The sequence below is a fragment of the Pelodiscus sinensis genome, chromosome 7, assembly GCF_052426305.1.
Source record: "Pelodiscus sinensis isolate ZL-2025 chromosome 7, ASM5242630v1, whole genome shotgun sequence".
NCBI classification, from domain to species: Eukaryota; Metazoa; Chordata; order Testudines; family Trionychidae; genus Pelodiscus; species Pelodiscus sinensis.
In genome coordinates, this window is record NC_143058.1 from 34,953,082 (window position 1) to 34,970,838 (window position 17,757).

A 17,757-nucleotide genomic window follows, 5' to 3' on the forward strand; every position below is an offset into this window, starting at 1 on the left:
ATTTCTCAAGCAAGTAGCTGGGGAGGGGGAGCAATTAAGAGACCAGGATTTATAGATTTAAAAGTAGCACAGTTGGTGGAATTTAAATTTCGTAACATGTTACATTTTTGTGTAAACAAGAGAACAGAATATTTACTTATGGCTAGCTTGGTCAGTTTGCTCTGATCGCTTGAGATTTGAACCCCTAAGCAGCATTTACCTAGTTTTGCTAACTGCGCTTATATATCTAGAATTTATGGAGAGTGCCCTGGAACTGTAGCAGTGCTTTGATTGGATGCGGAGTAGATATGTAATAGTGTAGTCGATTAATGCTAGATTACAAGCTATAGACTACACTCATTCCTCCCCCTCTCCCCGCACCAGTAAATTTATCAGGCTGGCCAGCAGCCTAGCTCAGTCCCAGCTTGCGATGGGTCCAGGACCTACCCCTGCTACGGCTCTGTATTTAAAGTGTATTAGGAGCTGGGCAGGCAGGCAACCCAGTTCAGTTCTGACTCACACAAGTTCTGGGTGTGCACATACACATGACTCCTCAGGAGTGGGGCCGGAGCAAACTGGCTGCCAGCCCAACCCCCAGGAACTATAGAATAGTTGAGTAACCAATAAGAATTCATGAAGTTAATCAACTATTCAGTTAACTGATATTTCACATCCCTAATGTAGAGGGAGCTTTACAGCTCTGTATGTTGTGTGCAATTATCATGCACCTCACTTGCTTTACATGCATGTCGCTTATACATGGAGTAATACTGGTAGGGGGGAAAAAACATTTATGGATGGAAGCCAGCAGAATCTGGCAACCCTGCGCATGGGCAACGATAAACAAAATGTCTCGTGGGCTACAAATAGAACCTTGGAGGGCCTCATGCAGCTGGCCGACTTCAGGTTGCCCACAATTGATCTAGGTACTGCAGTTTTCCCAAGACTTCAAATGGATTTTACTGTTGGGATAAAATTAGATATTAACTGCCTAAAGGGTATGACATGATTAACAGGATAAAAGATAAGGCAAACAAAGATGAATTTGTATCCTACAACCATTTGAGCAACTAATTTGATAGTAATACATGCTTTTTGTATACCGTAAAAGTTATTTAGAACTCTAAAACTAAGAGCATTATAAATGCAAGCTTTTTTGGTTTATTTTAGAAACCTTCCATAAGTTTTGAAAACTTAATAGCAAAAATCTTATCACTTTCCATTATTATAAAGGAGATTTTGCAACTAAAGTGGGGATTTCTAGGGGCTGTTTTTACAAGACAATGAATTTTGTCCTGCTTTTTAGAGAATAATAAAATCTCACTTCATTTGTTTAAAATTCTTTAAAAATCACCTTTTTATTTAGTGTTCCTGCTTTAATTACTTTAATACAGTTTTTGACTGCATGAAATTTGAGAGTAGGATTGTTTGTTCGGCACCAGAAAACAAGTGTTGTGTATCATTTATAGCAGCACTACATAAGCTTAAATGGGAACATAAAGAGAAACTGTGACTTCTGGCTTTGGTAATACAGCAAACTGATTTTGAAAATTTAACACTAGAACACTAGCATCTCCTACAGTGGTTTAAAAAAAGTCTGTCAAAGTTAAATAGAATTTCAGATCTAATTAGAAATGGCATTTAATTTTACTGTGCTGAATTTATTGAAAGTTGCCTCAAGTGATGCTGATGATATGGAACGTCAACAATGTCAGCCTTCTTTATACTGTTTGATCAAAGCACCTAGAGATACAAAGATTTTGTAATTTTTGTATATATTCAGTTTTCCTTCATAAGTGTGATATTCCAGTCCTACTACTGTTAACTTCCTCATTTGTCCAGAATATGGACTGCAGCCTCTGGATATGTTGGGAGGATGGAAATACAAGAAGTCAAATTAGTTTGAGCTACTGCCATACAGAAAACTTTTCCAACAATGTTAAGAACATTTTGTACAGAAGTTAGGCAGCCAGCAGTATTTTGTAGAGGCAGCCAGCAGTGTTTTGTAAAACTCCCCTACAGAACTGTCTTCCACATGCATGCCAAAATAGCTATTTCAGTGCTGTTGCACAATGTCTTGTGAGTTAGGTACATAGACTCCCATCTGTTCATTTTCTTAAACCAACCCACTAATGGTGATTACTGTGTTTTGCTTCTAAATGGCCCTGTGCTTTGTAGGCCTTCTCTAGTAGGACTCCATGTAATTGCTCCAGAATTGTGTAACAGAGCTACAAAGTGAAACTTCTCTAAACTTCACTGGGCAAGGAGTGGAGAATCAGGATGCTATTTTTGGGGACAAATAATATAGTAGTAAGAAGAAGAGGCAACAAAATAGGAAGAAAATGGTTACGTGGCCTGTAAAGAAACAGGAACAATTAAGTACGTGAATTGTAGAAAGATGTTATGTGAAATGTTCTTACAGTAACAGCATTGGTTGACTTTAGTTAATAAGCCACAAGTCCATAGTTGTTCCATGTGTTTTGTTAGAATAAGATTTCTTTTAATCAGGATTAGGGATGTAAAATCTGGGTTAAAGCGTTAAATTAATTGGTTAACTAGTAAAATGTTGGGTTAAGGTGGGATCTGGGCTGAGGACTGCTCCAGCCTGGCTGGTGCTGCCCTCAGCCCCATGCTGGGGCTTGCTGCTGGCTCATAGCCCTTACTGAAGCAGCCCCTACCAGCAGTGTGCTCAGGCCCGCAGCGGGGAGGGGCTGCTCTGAACACTGGAGCAGCCCCTGTCCATGGTGGACTTCCTGAAAGTTTGGTGCAGCCCCCTACTTATGGCCAGCAGGGAGTTGCTCCATCCCACACCAGTTACTAGTTAACATTTCACATCCCCAATCAGAATTGTGCTATTCTGTTGTTGTCCATTATTCCATTAAATCTTGAGAAGTAAAACAAATGTAATTTGTTCTCTTTTACTGCTTTAGTCTGGGTTAATTTTTTTTTAACATTTCTAAAACATTGCTGTAGAATCTGAGTAGTGGTATATCACCACAGGAAACCTGAATTTAAAGTTCCTCTTTCCTATCCTCAAATGATTTAGCGACTTTAGCTTCCTTAAATGGACAGAGTTCAGCAGTTTGGGTTTCAGCTGAAAGTCTGACTTCTATTAATATTCTCCATCAAGAGGCTTGGATCCTTGCTTCTCTCTACTCTGTACAAAAACCCATTAACAACTTAAGGTCAAGGAGAAATCTCAAACAGCAGAAAAGAGAACATTATTCTCCACCTCCCCCCCCCCCCCCCATCCGCCCCCAAAAAAACAACAAAAAAACAAACTCAACTAAAACAAAGCCCACACACATTTGCTTAGCATTTTTTCTTAGAACTGTGACTCATCTGATGTCCAAAACATTTCAGAATTAAAGCAGGCACTTCCATCACAATATCCTGACTATTTTGATTTTAAATTACATGTAATATGCATGTTGTTCTCTAGGAATCCAATCTGTTCCATAATTCCAGTAGAGACTGGGGAATTGGAGAAAGAGGAGAAACTCATGAAGTTCCCTGGAAGCTTAATAGTTCTTCTCCAACTCGCTACTCGGGGACAATTGATCATCCATGGTCTGGAAGATTTTTGGGAAGCAGAAGCAGATTGGTAAGATTTGATAGTGTATAAAATACATGGGCAGAGGTTTTACTTACACATCTTCCTGGTTGAAAAACGGCTAGTAAGAATCGCCTGCTATGTTTAAATTTGGTAGACTCAGTCAAGTTAACAGGGAGGGAAAGAGATATGAGGGGTTAACAGAGGTTTATAAATAATTACTTGAATTAGATTTGTTTTAGGTTACTTTACAAATTGTTAAATAAAAATTTGAAGGGGACATAGCTCTGCAAGTTCTCCATTTTAAAATTAAAGGAGTAATATGCATAACAGCCAGGGGAGCAGACAGGCTTGCCCAGGGTTCCACAGAGGCTAAGCCAGAAGGGGCTGGACCTCAGGTGGAAGGGGCAGTCAGCCCTTGGCACCTCCCTGATTGTGGAATGCTGCTTTTCCCCACAGCACTGCCCAGACCATGCAGCTTGGTGCTCAGTGGCAATTTAAAAGGCTTGGGGTTCCCATGCCAAAGTAGCAGAGATGGTGGCCGGGGGCAGCTGCTCCTTTTGTGCCCTCCCTCCCCACCCCCAGCAAGCATGATAGCAGGGGAGAGATGGGGTGATAACTAAACTCTTAAATGCATATTGTGGCCCCACATATGGCTAAACACACATTATGGTACTCCTCCTTCGATCTGTTACACCTTGAATATACGTTTAGGTTACTTTGACCCTCATGTTGACATACTTTTAAAATGGAAATTGAAATTTTAATTGTGTGACTCCAGGAGCTAGGGCCTAAGGAGTCTGTCTTAATCTGGTCCTTATCTCCCCATAGATTTGAAGCTTGCTATTTGACATTTATTTGCAACATTGAAGTCAAACTTTTTTTAAATTAGTAGTAAAACAGGAAACTGGGTAAGCCATGGAAAGGCCTGTGTTGGTTTAAAATGTTAGACATTTTTCCAAGAGAGAACTTTCAGTTTAAACAGTGTTTGGCTTACCTTCACTCTGATTCACCTTGGTGTAAGAGTCAGAGTGCAGGTGAGAAAATAAGTGCTGTGGGGCTGCCAGTCTTCAAAGGAAATCATGATGAAAGACTACATGTAGTTGAAGTGCAAGCTGTGCTTCTATTATAAAAGGCCTGTACCTGTTAGTAGGCATTGTAAGATTTTCCATCTGGTACATTTTGCCCTCTTAAATTTTGATTATTCTTAAAGTGACCTTTGAGCTGTAATACAGAGTACAGTAAACTTCCGATAATCTGGCACCTTTAGGACCCCGGGGGTGCCGGATTATCAGATATGCTGGACTATCGGAAGGGGGGGCTATGAGGGGTCTGGGCTGGGGTGAAGGGGTGGCACTGTGGGACCAACCGGGCAGCACCCCAGCTGCTCTGCCCAAGGGGTCCCCAAGTCAGCCGCTGCTGAAACTGACCAGCGGCTGACTCGGGGAAGCCTGGGGCAGAGCAGCTCCAATGTGTCCAGCTGACTGGAGCACTTCCAGGTTCCAGGTGGCACCGGACTATCAGGAGTGCCGGACCACTGGATGCTGGACAACTTGGAGTTTTACTGTAATGTTGCACCACACAGTACTTTTAGTTCAGCTTTGTTGAGCAATGTGTGTTGTTCAGTCTGATTTGTTAAACAGGGTTGAGTTCTGTTTTGTCTTGGTTTGGGAAACTAGTTGCTACATCTGGCAGTCTTTAATGGCAGGGAGGAGAAATTCTAGTACAACTCCCAGACATAAAAAGCAGAAGCAGCTGCTTTGCATAAACCCAGCGTAGTAAAAATAAGCTTTTCTTTAACTCTTTAAAATCACAATTCAAATATATTTGTGGGGAGAATTTCTGGTAATAGGACATACAGGAAAATACTTAAATTGCAGCATGGGTGGTTTAGGTTGGACATTAGAAAAAGGTTCTTACTTGTCAGGGTGGTTAAACACTGGAATAAATTGTCTCGGGTGGCTGTGAAATCTCTATCACTGGAGATACTTACGAGTAGGTTGATAGACATCTATCAGTGATGGAACTAGACAGTGCTTGATCCGGCTGTGAGGGCAGGGGACTGGACTCACTGACCTCTCGAAGTACCTTCCAGTTCTAGAAGTCTATGACAGGAAGGTAAAATAACAAAGCAAATTGTAACAGACTGACAAAGCTATTCTGTTGTGGTTACACAAATATTACTGGTAGTAAATATATACATGTATGCCTCTTATTTCCTCAATGGTAATAAATGTATAATTCTGCCTTCTAACTTTTTAATACACATTTTATCCATGCTCTCAATCTTCAGAAGAAAGATTTCATTCATAGCCCAAGCCTATAACGTTAGGTGGCTAAAACTGACTTATTTTTCCAAATTATTCTATCAAGAACATTATTAAAATCTGACCATTAAAAGATGGATTTGAGCACTTTAAAGCTATTTATGAACTGGAAAGGTTATCTTTACTATTTCTTCAAAAACGGTAGACAATATATTTTTTTTAATTTGCATTGCTGACACACCTTGGTGTGTTCAAATTTGGCTTCGTGACAGTTCTGTATTTAGCAAAAGAAAAATGCTTTTCAGTGAAACAGAACAGATAATGTAATAAAGGAACTCTTCCTCAAGTAAAACTGATTAAACCTTGGTGTGGGAAGGAGGAGCTAATCTAAAATACATAAATATAGACACAAGTCCTAAAATAAAGCTAAAGGTCTATTTTTACTAAATCCTTTTACTGGTTCAAAAAAATCATGCATACTTTGAGGTAAATTATTTGCTCTTGTATAGTGATCATCATAGTATCTGCGTATTTTTTCCACATTTTTTTTATAAGCAAAATCAGTCTGTGAAAATTGTCTTGCTTGCGTTACCAAACTGGTTATAGTCATATAGAATTTAGGGAAACTAACTAGTAACTAATGGAGGAGGCTTACTGGTTCCAGTTAACTGGCAGAGGCTGGAGTAGATGGCTATCCTTTAATCAGTTAACTAGTTAAAATATTCATATTTAATTGGTAAACTCAGTGTTTCCCAAATGGTGTTCTGCAGAACCCTGGGGTTCCACGAAGTGAAAATAAGAGTTCCATGAGAAAATTCCATTACAACCGTGGTCACCAACCAGTAGATCGGTAGATCTCACGGGCTCTAAGAGTAGCTCTTGAGCCCTCTCTGAACTGTGCGCCTGTGCAGTACATTTACATTAGATTGCCTCATTTGAGGAGCAGCTACTCACCGAGCAACAACAACAGGTGAGTAGCTGCGAGGAATGGTGGGAGCTGGGAGGTCGGGAGGGCTGAAACACCCCAGCCAGCTGACTGGCTTTCACAGCTGGAGCTAGGCGCAGCCTCCCTGGGCTGAGTGCAGGGCAGCAGGGAAGAGAAGCACCTGCCTGGCCAGCTGGCCATGGCGCTCAGCCAGGATGTACCACGCTTCACGTGGGCTGGCGCAGAGGAGAAGCTGCCTGTCCACCTGGCTGTGGCGTTCAACCCAGAGGAGGCTGAACCGTGCTCCAGCTGATCGGGCGGCTTCCCCTCTGCGCCTGCCCACGTGGAGCTTGGTGGCACCCTGGCTGAGAACCACGGCCAGCTGGCTGGGCAGCCGCTTTCCTTCACTCCAGCCCAGCCGCCCTGCGGTCAGTCCGGAGGGAGCGCGGGTCGGAGGCTTCCCTCCGTGGCTGGGGTAGGGAATTCCCTGCCCCCAACCTTGTTCCCTCTTCTCTGCCCCAAACTTGTCCCCCACCCTCCTGGCCCCCTGTTCCCTCTCCCTTGCCCCCCCACCCTGCTGCAGAAACCTGCCCCCCCTGCAGAAACTTGTCCCCCAGCATCCTGCCCCCCCTGCAGAAACCATTTCCTTCTGGCACCCTGTCTCCTACTACAGAAACCTGTCCCCCTGCTCCCCTCTGCAGAAATTTGTCCCTCCCACAGCACCCTGTCCTCTGCTGCAGAAACCTGTCCTGGCACCCTGCCCCCTCTCCCCTGCCCCCACTGGCACCCTGTTCCCTGCCCCAGAATACACTAGCTCCCCTCCCCAGTACAGTGTCCCCTGCTCCCAAATGACTTTTCTATGGGTCAGTGACCCCTGACTCAAGGCAGGTTTCCTGCCATTCTCATAAATAAAGACAATGCAGAAACTTTTTGTGTTTAACAATATTTTATTTAAAAATGAAGCCTAGCCAACAAACCCCCAGTTGGGGCCAAACCCCCATCTGGCCACAACCACTCCTGCACTCCTCCTTCCCCAGACCCTAGATCTGAGCCTATCAAACACTGGAACCTCCTGCCCTCAGCCCCTCACATACCCCAACCCAAATTCCTGCACCCTCACATCCGCAAGCATGTGGCTTGCTTAGTATCCCAACACTGCCCAGCCTGGAGCCCCCTCCCCGAGCCAGTGTCCCCTTATCCACCTCCTCCTGCATCCAGATTTCCTCCCAGAGCTTGCACCTCTCACCCCTTCACACACCCAAATCCTTCATTCCCACCCCAGAGACTACACATCCTGTCTCAACACAGCAAGGGTCCAGCTAGACTGCAGGAGTTTTTTAGGATTCTGGAGATATCCCAGAAAAACTCTTCTGCATCCAGGGTTGCGTTTGTTCTTCCGCTTTTTTAGTGGAAGAGCAAACAGGCTCTTTGGGTCACCCCTATATTCCTCTTTCCACAAGGAGTAAGTTGGCTTCCAAAAGAAGGGTTTTTTTTCTGACATTTGGTCCAGTCTAGACAGGCCAAATGTTGGAAAAACCTCTTCCTACAGAAGAATTTTTTTTTTAAAAGCAGCAGTATAAGGATTGGGGATAGCAAGTGATGGGGAGGAGGAGAATAGAGAGGGCATGGCTTCAGGGAAGGGGCGGGGCGGTAGATCTCGGCTTGGTCTGTCATTTAAAAAGTGATCTTGGGTGTAAAAAGGTTGGAGACCGCAGCATTACAATAACGTTATATGATTATAAAAAATTAATATGATTTTTGTTTTTAAATATGTGCAATTAAACTAAATGTTGATCTCATGACCTTGTTTAGCATTTGTTTATTATTGTCCTTACTTATTTGTGGTCTACTTTTTCAGCTCCATATATTAGACTGTTATCAGGGGTTCCGCAAAATTCTTTGAGTTTAAAAGTGTTCTGTGGCCAAATAAAATTGGGAACTTAGTTAACCAATTAAATGGGATTTTACATACCTAATATAAGTGGGTATTTAGAAGCTTGCTTTTACAGGAAAAAGCCACACTTGAAGTTATTTTCCAGATTTTTTTTTTTTTTAATAGTCTGCATCTTCCTCCTCCTCTCCTTTTTCATCTACTTGGTATGGTGAATCTGAGAACACTCAGGGAGCATATTCAAGATTACATAACCAGCAGCGGGATAGTGATTCAAAGAGACCGAAGCTTTCCTATACATCTACCTCTTCTGTGAGAAGTAATGGCTTAAATACAGTTTCAGGTAAGTAGTATTACTAGTGCTAAATATATGTATGAAATGTAGTCTTGAAAAGTAAGCATGTACTAAGTTGTAAATATCCACTGATAAATATTGAGGCTTTAAATACTTAGATATTCCAACTTCGGTATCCTTATCAGCAGGGCTCAACAAATAGATTACAACCCAGAAGAGCCAGCACAGAGCAATCTGTGCATGCGGAGAACGATCTGCGCATGCGCAGAGCGCAGAACCGCATGAAACTGCGCAGCTGGCAAGCAGGGCTCGCTGCCGCTTGGCGAGCCCTGCTTATCAGTGTCTAGGAAAATATTAACTCAGTGTTCTGAAGACACTGAGTTAGTGATTTATTTTAGTAGAAAACATTCCTATAATTTTACATTTTAAAAGGTGAAGAGCGTGGACTAAAAGTCCTAAAGAAGGAAGCCTGCAGCTATTTACTGATACAGTTTGGAATTAATATACAATAGGTACAGAAGAGCAGTAGGACATATGGGCAGCAAATTATTTGCTGTATCTTAGCTCCGCCTTCCACGTAGCGATGAGTACCCTAGTTGTCCAAAGTACTATGGGCAGAGGTAGAGCAGAATCATCTCTTTTTAGTTGGGGCTAAAGGTGGCCATCTATACACCAGGCAACAGAGCTTTCAAGCCATATTAGACTATATTGTGCTGATATGATTTTAGAGAGAAGGAATGCTTAACACTGGAGTTGAAGTTGTAAATATGCATCTAGAATGTATGTGTGTGGGGGTGGGCATAGAATTCAATATCCAGTTTAAGTATGAAGTAGGTGTAAGCCCAGCCAGCTTAGTCATGGGCCCCAGACCCCTCTGCTCAGCACCATAAATAAGTGGTTAGAGGTCCCCCGTTAGGCCTGGGCCCAGAGTACAGGATGGGGCAGGTGCCTAAAAGGCAGTCCCAACAGACTTTATGTAGTCCCAAGATTCTGGTGCAGGGTGGGACAGGCACACAAACAGCAGTTCATTAGTGCAGGTAGGCCCAGGCCCTGGTGTAGGGCTGGGTGATAAACAATTTAAAGGCTCAGCTCTGGCTGAAGGCTGGGTAAATACTTTACAAGGTCAGGCGGGGCACCGAACAACAGATAAGGGGTTTTATCCCCCTGGGGAAACCTGCCCTCCAAGGTGAGAGATGGCAGGGGGTATGCAGGCCCACCTGCTCCATTTGGCCTTGGCCCAGGGCTCTAACAGTGGCAGCAAAGGCTGCCACTGGGTCAGCGGGGATCCTAGTGGCAACATGCCGACCAGGTTACTAGGTCAGTGAGGATCCTGACAGCAACACGCTGCCCATTTGACCTCCATCTCATGGGCCGACCCAGTGTCAGCTATCCCTGGGCTGCTTCCTAGTTTCCCCGGGGACCTACCTGGCCTCTGCTCCTCATGTGCCACTGGGGACAATGGCACTGGCAATGTCTCCATGGGCTCTGGGTCCGGATCAGTCAGGGGTCCAGATGGTGCAGGCCAGTCCTCAGGGTGTGTCAACAACTGTGGAGGCCCTGGCCAGTTTTGTGAGCCAGGCAGCAGCCCAGGAGGCCTAGCAGAAGCCCTAGTGGCTCAGGTTGGTTCTCCCTTCTCAGGCAGGGCAGCTGGGCCTTCCTCCTGGGGAGCTTGGGTGGAGCGGTTGGGCTGCCTTGGCTGCTGGGCTCCAATTGTGCTTGAAGCTCCTCCTTTTATACTTCCAATTCCATCTTTCTGCTTCCTGTGAGTGGGGCTGGGTTGCTCTGGCACTGCCCACCAGGGAATCTTAGGAAGTGTTTCCCCTTCTGGGTCAGTGAGAAGCCAAGCTTACTCACTGCAGTAGGCTAAAACTAAATTTGAGGGTTTTTTTTTATTGAAGATGGAAGGTTTATGAAAATACCTGAAACCACCTTTAATGTGGTCTATAACCCTTTCCTCTCCGATTATGAATTATTGTATGCCACGCAGCATCCAGTTAGACACTAATAAGCTTACCCTCAACATTAGAATAGTACATGTATGCCACTGACTTCTCTATATTGACTCTGCTTTGAGAAGACTGCAGAACCAAGAGTTCTCTTCTTACTCTTCATATAAAATGGGTGAGACACACCAGCTTGCCTGGATCCAAGACTCAGGACTCCCTTCCCAGCATTGAGGAGCCCATGCTGGTGCTCCAGTTCCCCTGCCATCCACCGTGAGGCTGAAGCACACAAAAACCTACTAGCCTGGGCCCCCTTAAGTTCTGGTGTGTGAGGGGAATGTGGGGAGTGTCTTTCTCCTTCTCAGTCAAGGGCCATGTCAGTGAGGGGTGGGTTTTTTCTGCATTTTTCACTTGTGCATGGCCCCTGACTGATTTTTTTCCTCTGCTGGTCAGTGGCCCCTAACCAAAAAATGGTTCCCACTACTGATATAAAAGCTTAAGTGAAATCAGTTTTATCCCATCTTCCCAATATATTTCCATCATATCAAACAGTCCTTTTAAAATCATGTATATTGTCTTTTGCTATTCTCACATTTCGGATTCCAGCAGCTATAGAAACATTAACCTTGTGCCTGCATGCAAGGTTATACAACTTACTCTGTGTAATCTAAGATGGAAGTGATTTAAGGTGGCTTCAGCCATAAGTGAGAAGCTATAGTATGGATTTTAAGACAAGCACAGAAATCATGGATCTGGTAAAACCACCAAGGCATCAGAAGTTTGTTGTGTCACCCTTGCCTTACGTAGGGTAGAATAATGGGGCAGAGATAAATTTACTTGGGGTACTTAGATTGTTTTGCCATACTTCACAATATTTTTGTGGGTCTGAGTAGGGCAGTTTATAAGCTTAACACTTTTTCTTAAAGTTAAACACAATTATACATTATTCTTATACACAGACCAGTATGTACAAACTTAGTCAAGTTAAACACTCTTCAAAATCTGAGAACACTGGCTATTTAACAAACTATTGGATTCTTCTACCTTCCTCTCTATCTCCACTTTGATAATACTACAGGAATCCTTAAGTGATTACAAATTCTGATCTTGCACATAGAAAGGTTTATTTTAATCTGGAATGTTGTCCACAGGACTGAGACTGTTGCTACAATGACTTGCTTTCAGATGAATGGGCTAGTGCCCTCATTTGAAAATTCCTCACTCATGATATCTATAAAATGGAACAGGGTCCCTTTCTATAGTATTTGTGCTTCTTTAGAGCGTATGTTTGTACTGGTGCTTCTGAATAATATTTGATGTATTTTCTGAAATAAAATTACTTTAGTAGTAGTTGCTAAATGTCTAAGGAATATTTTCCTTGGTCCTTGTATTTTGGATTTATCTGGTCCTCAGACTGAAATATGATAAACTGTATTTCATTTTAAACTAGTATAACTTCTAGTGTAACCACATATGTTTTTGCCAAATCTGAAATACTTATCTCCTGCTTAGATGCTGAAGCTGCTACCCCCCAAAAAATAAGTGTTTCAAGTTTAAAACAGTTGAAGCTTTTTTATGAATTGTTGTTAATAATAATAATAAAAAATGTTCATGGGTAGAGAATGTGGTGGTCTTGGAAAACAAGTTTTAAGAAGCCCCTTTAACATCAGTGCAATTATATTGTAATACACTAAAGCAGTGTGTCTCAAAGGGCACTCACTTCTTTTAGCGGCAAACAGCTAACCGTAGCCAATGGAGGAGGCTCTGTGGCTGCAGAGCTGTTAAGTAAACAAACTGGAATGGCTGCTAGCAGCTGTCTCAAAGTGGGCCCATGGCTCACTTTGAGAAACACTGCACTAAAGCACTTCAGATGTTTGAGTAAAACTAATATCGATATTTTTGTTATACTGAAATTTTCAAACTACTAGTAGGATTTATACAGAGTTCTCTTGGTTTTTAGATTCCTCATGGAGGTATAATCAAGTTCCTAGATCTTCGTCAATGGTACTCAGTTCTCTGGGAACTGAGATAGTGAGAGAGAGGAGAGAGCTAGAAAGGAGAACAGATCCATCTGTTAGTAGTCTTGTGGATTATAGTCACAGGAATGGTGACTTCACATCTTCAGCATGTATGTATTATGCAGCTGAAAGCTTGCAAATGTATAGGTTGTCTTTTTTACTTTTCAGTTATTCCTTTAATGTTTTGTCACATGTAAAATCTAACAAGTCTTACTTTAATTCTATATATAAAGCTGACTATATGTTGACTATAAAGCTTCTCTGCTCTCAACTTCAGCCTATTTCTCAATGACATTTGTTTAACCTCTCAAGTGTTTTGCAGTGGACGAAGAATAAGTATAAAGTAGGTTATTTGACTAATACAGGGGTTCTCAAATTTTGTGGTAACATGACACCCCCCACCCCCCAAGTTGCTTGCGACCCCCCCAGGAGATTTCTACCATGCATCTCTACAAGATTACAAGTGCAGAACTAAAATTACAAGTGAGTAGCTGTTGGTAGATACAAGCAGCTTGAGGGACTTAGGTATACCAGCAGAGATCCATAAAACATTTACACAAACTCCTATGGCTTTGGAGTTCAAAGCAATGTCTGGACTGGAGCATTAACTAGTGATTATTTTAACAGAACCACATAATACTCATGAGAGACTTTTTCTGGCTTGTCTTGCATATGTTCTTACTAATCAAGGCCAAAACAGTGTAGAGAGCTATCTTACTTATTCAAGGAAAGGCTCCTCTCAGTTCTCCAGTGCTTTAATGGAGACTTAATGCGAAACTTTGCAGAGTTCCCATTCTCATGAACAGGGCTCGCCATTCACACTGTCCGGCGATCTGCGCATGCACAGATCGCCGGAACCCAGCTCCTCCGGGTTACAGTCTACTCACCATAGGCAAGTAGATTGTATAATTTGTCGAGCCCTGCTCCTGAACACAGAGAAAATAAAGGGAAAAGAAAAAAATATATAGGCCTTAGTATTGCATTGTGATGTCGCTGGTTAGTCTGCTGCGTTACATGGAGACTAATTCAAGTCAATGGGGCTTCCTACCTGTAGAGATCACATTGCAAGATTGAGATGCCTTATTGCCCAAGGAAAATATCTTTGCATCCTTGCCAGTAGTAGTCTACTGTTAAATAGTGTAGAAATTTTGCTACAACCCCAATTGTGCAAGGAGAGTCATTCAGAAGGATTCCTGCACCTGTGCAGACTTATTTACTTCAATGGGGTTTTCTGCCTGTGCAGTTCTCCTTCTGGTTTCAGGGCCTCTGTAGGATTGGAGTTCAGAAAGGTAAAGTGATGTAGTGGGGTATAATGCTGTTGTGTACAAGGAAAAGTTTGATCCTAGTTAATATATTCATTTCTTAAAACAAGCAAGTAGATAGTTTCTTTCCTTACCTGGTTGCTTAGCTGTTCTGGATTTTCCTTTTTTCCTTTCTTCCACCTTTTCCCCTAAGGAAGTAGGCTATCTTGAACTATGGCTGCTGGTCTTTTGAGGCTCAGACATAAAACAGGAATCCTATCTCAGCTGCTGTAATTTTAAAGGAGTTGCCCTGGCAGTTAGATCATTTTAGTGATTGCACTCCAAAGACAAGCTGCAGGATCTAAAGAAATCATGTATCCAAAGAAGCAGTAGATGGATAATTAAAAGGGGTACAGGCAGCAAATTAGAAGATTCAAGAATAACATTCTAATTGGCTGGCTGGATAATATGGCTGCGTTAAGCCTATTGACAACTGGCTAACAAACTTGTGCACAATGATACTAAATGATTAGTTATATGACCCTGTCTGAGCCAATGAGCGCTGAATGGTGTAATAGATCCTAAAGAGTTGTTAACAGAAGTCAATATTAGTGATATACTGCTAAGTAACAACAGTTAATTGTACAATACTTTTTTTTTAACAGAGCTGATTGAAATTGTGATTTATTGGGGGTGGGGTTTGAGCAATTTGGGCAGTTAATTAAAACAGAACGGATAGTTTGTGTTATCTTTTGTTTTCAGGGATTAAGCATTCCATAAAGCAGTTAAACTACTTTTTTTTTTTTTTTTTTTTAAATACTGTACCTGGAAGAGTAAAGTAACTATTCCAAAATCAAGGCATTCTGATAGCGGGAGAAAGATGGTTTTATCTATAGATTTTGCATTCTAGAGAAATTTTAATGACTGTTATAATTTCAGTGACAAATATTAGACTGATCTGAATACTTCAAAAGGCCCAAACTGGTTGGAGATTGAAGCATAGGTATTAAATAGAATAATGTTTAAACATATAGATGGCTATTACATTTTATTGTACTTACATGTCATTCATTATACCTCCATACAAGGAATGCCGAATCATAAAATGATAGCTTGAATAATATACCGTATAAGGATTTGTGAGGTGTATGAGGCTGCTTTTGACTTTATGAACTGGTTTCAAATGATCTGAACTGTACTTAATAATGTGATCCTGTTCACTGAGTTGAAATTGATTATTGTTCTGCCTGCAACCTAGCTTGCCAACCTTTAAAAGTGAGTACAGCATAACCCTAGGCTTTCTTTAATTCAGTTGGGTAACTTTTAAATGACTATGTATATTTTGTCTCTCTCTCCAATGCTTCCATGGTAGATCTGAACAGACCTGCCTCTTCATATGCACAGGGAGCAAGACCAAAAGATAATTCATTGAGCACTTTGAGGCTGAATACATCCATGAACCACCAGTTGCCTTCTGAACATGAGACATCTTTATTCTCTAGAGTCTCCAGCAGGAGCTCTTCAAGATCTAACTATTCTGCAAGGGAAATGGAACCTTCCCAAAGGAATATACAGCCAGAGTTTACCCACATTGCCATTAGAGATGAAATGCCTTCCCCAAGCAATACTGAAAGGGTTTTGTCTCAAAGGTCACTCAGCGAGCCTCCAGCAGATACTGAAGGAAGGCGTACAACCAGACAATTATTATCTCGTTTAGCTTCTAGTATGTCATCTACTTTTTTCTCACGAAGGTCTAGCCAAGACTCACTAAATACAAGATCTGATTCTGAAGATTCATGTGTTGTCCCAAGAGTTCAAACTGCTACTCAGTCTAGCACTAATGCAACTGCACGTCATGAAGTTCCGGGCATTCAGACACCTGAAGCTTCTCAGGGATTTAGCTTTCTTAGACGAAGATGGGGTTTATCAGGTGTTTCACAGAACCATAGTTCTGATTCAGATGTTGAAAGTTACAGACAAGAGTCTGAAAGTAGAAATACAGGATCCTGGTTATCATCATCTCTACGAAACAGATGTACACCTCTGTTCTCCAGAAGGCGGCGAGAAGGAAGAGATGAATCTGCAAGAACCTCTACCTCTGACACACCTGGTAGATCACTACACCTCTTTAGGAGAAGAGAGTCTAGCGAAGAGACTCAGCTTGAAGCACAGAGCAGCTCCTCTGGGGCTGCAGCCAGCACACCAGTACCTGCAGTGTCTAGCAGTCCTACAACTACTGCTTCCACACCAGATTCAGCTCACAGTATAAGAAATTCTGGCGTATCAGGAATTCTTCCTGGCTCTTTATTTCGTCTTGCAGTGCCCCCCTCATTAGGAAGCAGCCTATCTGACAACGTTATGATAACAGTAGATATTATTCCCTCAAGTTGGAATCAACCTGATGCAGAAGAAATTGACAAGTCTAAAATATTACCTTCAAGAGATCCTGAAAGACTCCAGAAAATTAAAGAGAGGTAAAACATAGCTGAATGGGTTAATAGACATAATGAAATTTTTCTTTAAAGTTATTTTGAGAGTTGCACCTCTGTTTTGTGCCACTTACATCACTATTATCTGCATACAAATTAGTTTTAATCTCCTTTTTCAGGTCTGAGAACTTTGTCAAAGTTTGGAAGAATTCTTTGTGTAGTAGCTTTCACACTATTTGAAACAAATTCTTTCTTCCAACTCAGCCTCCTGTTAGAGGACACTGAAGAGGAGGAAGGTGACTTATGTAGAATCTGCCAGATGTCATCTACATCTCCTACCAATCTCTTAATAGAGCCATGCAAATGCACTGGAAGTCTGCAGTATGTTCACCAGGAATGTATGAAAAAATGGCTGCAGTCCAAGATTAATTCTGGTAAGGTAGACCTCTATAGAACAAGGTCTTTTCCAGTTAAACAAAAGATGTGTTGTTGGGATGAAAGACGTTTGCAGTAAAAATCATACTATCCTGGAAGATATTTGTTAGATAGGCAAAACAAGTGGAGTCGAACCAAAAGAAGTATGGAAATTCTGAAAGGTATACCTCGTAATCTAAATGTTAAAACATCCCAAAATGCTTAGTAATTTCTTACTCAGAAATCAGGGATTGCTGGGATTTGCTATTAGTATGGTATAAATACAATATTTATATTTGTTTGGTAAAATATCTTACATGTTGTTCACTTTTATTTGTATATAACTTTTAAAATTATAATGTATAAGGTGGCACAAGAAAAGTTATAAATGTTATAGAACCTTAGCATTCCTTAGTGGCATCAAAACTGCTCAAATGAGTGGCTTGTTTTAAGGAGTACTAACATTAAAACTGTATTGCTATTCTGAATAAATTGTTTAACTGCAGAACACATGAAAGTGAAAATTGGGAAAATCCACACCTCTTTAAAGCTGATATTTAGTCCAGAAAATCCATTCATTTAAAAATCATCATCACTTTCCATAGTTTTATGCTGCTGTTAGCTATTGGCATATCTATGCAGATAGCATTGAGATTAAAATTGGTTTTGCTGAGCTGTCATGAGGCATACAAGATATAAAACAAGTCAACTTTAATAGAAGAAAAAAGTCTGTTGCTACACCATAAGTAACAGATACGCACTACAGTGACTTTAACACTATTGTTTTCATGCTTCCTTTTTG

The 17,757-nt window shown here is 41.7% G+C and overlaps 2 protein-coding genes across 11 annotated transcripts in view; one reads left to right on the forward strand and one right to left on the reverse strand.

Moving 5' to 3' along the window:
- The window catches only part of MARCHF7 (membrane associated ring-CH-type finger 7), a 35,379-nt gene that overhangs the window by 9,206 nt on the left and 8,416 nt on the right, over window positions 1-17,757 (forward strand). For 8 of the 10 annotated variants that reach the window (XR_012905178.2, XR_012905177.2, XR_012905179.2 and 5 more), the window contains exons 3-7: window positions 3,422-3,583; window positions 8,784-8,958; window positions 12,814-12,981; window positions 15,485-16,586; window positions 16,806-16,975. Coding sequence is in view for 7 of the 10 variants with exons in the window: in XM_075933489.2 (XP_075789604.1) it covers window positions 3,422-3,583; window positions 8,784-8,958; window positions 12,814-12,981; window positions 15,485-16,586; window positions 16,806-16,975 (1,777 nt within the window). In the remaining 3 variants the exon portion in view is untranslated. The remainder of the gene's footprint in view (window positions 1-3,421; window positions 3,584-8,783; window positions 8,959-12,813; window positions 12,982-15,484; window positions 16,587-16,805; window positions 16,976-17,757) is intronic. The other 2 variants (XM_075933493.2, XM_075933492.2) reach the window with 1 other exon arrangement.
- The window catches only part of CD302 (CD302 molecule), a 69,443-nt gene continuing 57,300 nt past the window's right edge, over window positions 5,615-17,757 (reverse strand). Inside the window, exon 7 of the mRNA XM_075933496.2 lies at window positions 5,615-5,637. Within this exon, the coding sequence (XP_075789611.1) occupies window positions 5,630-5,637 (8 nt within the window). The 3' untranslated portion in view covers window positions 5,615-5,629. The remainder of the gene's footprint in view (window positions 5,638-17,757) is intronic.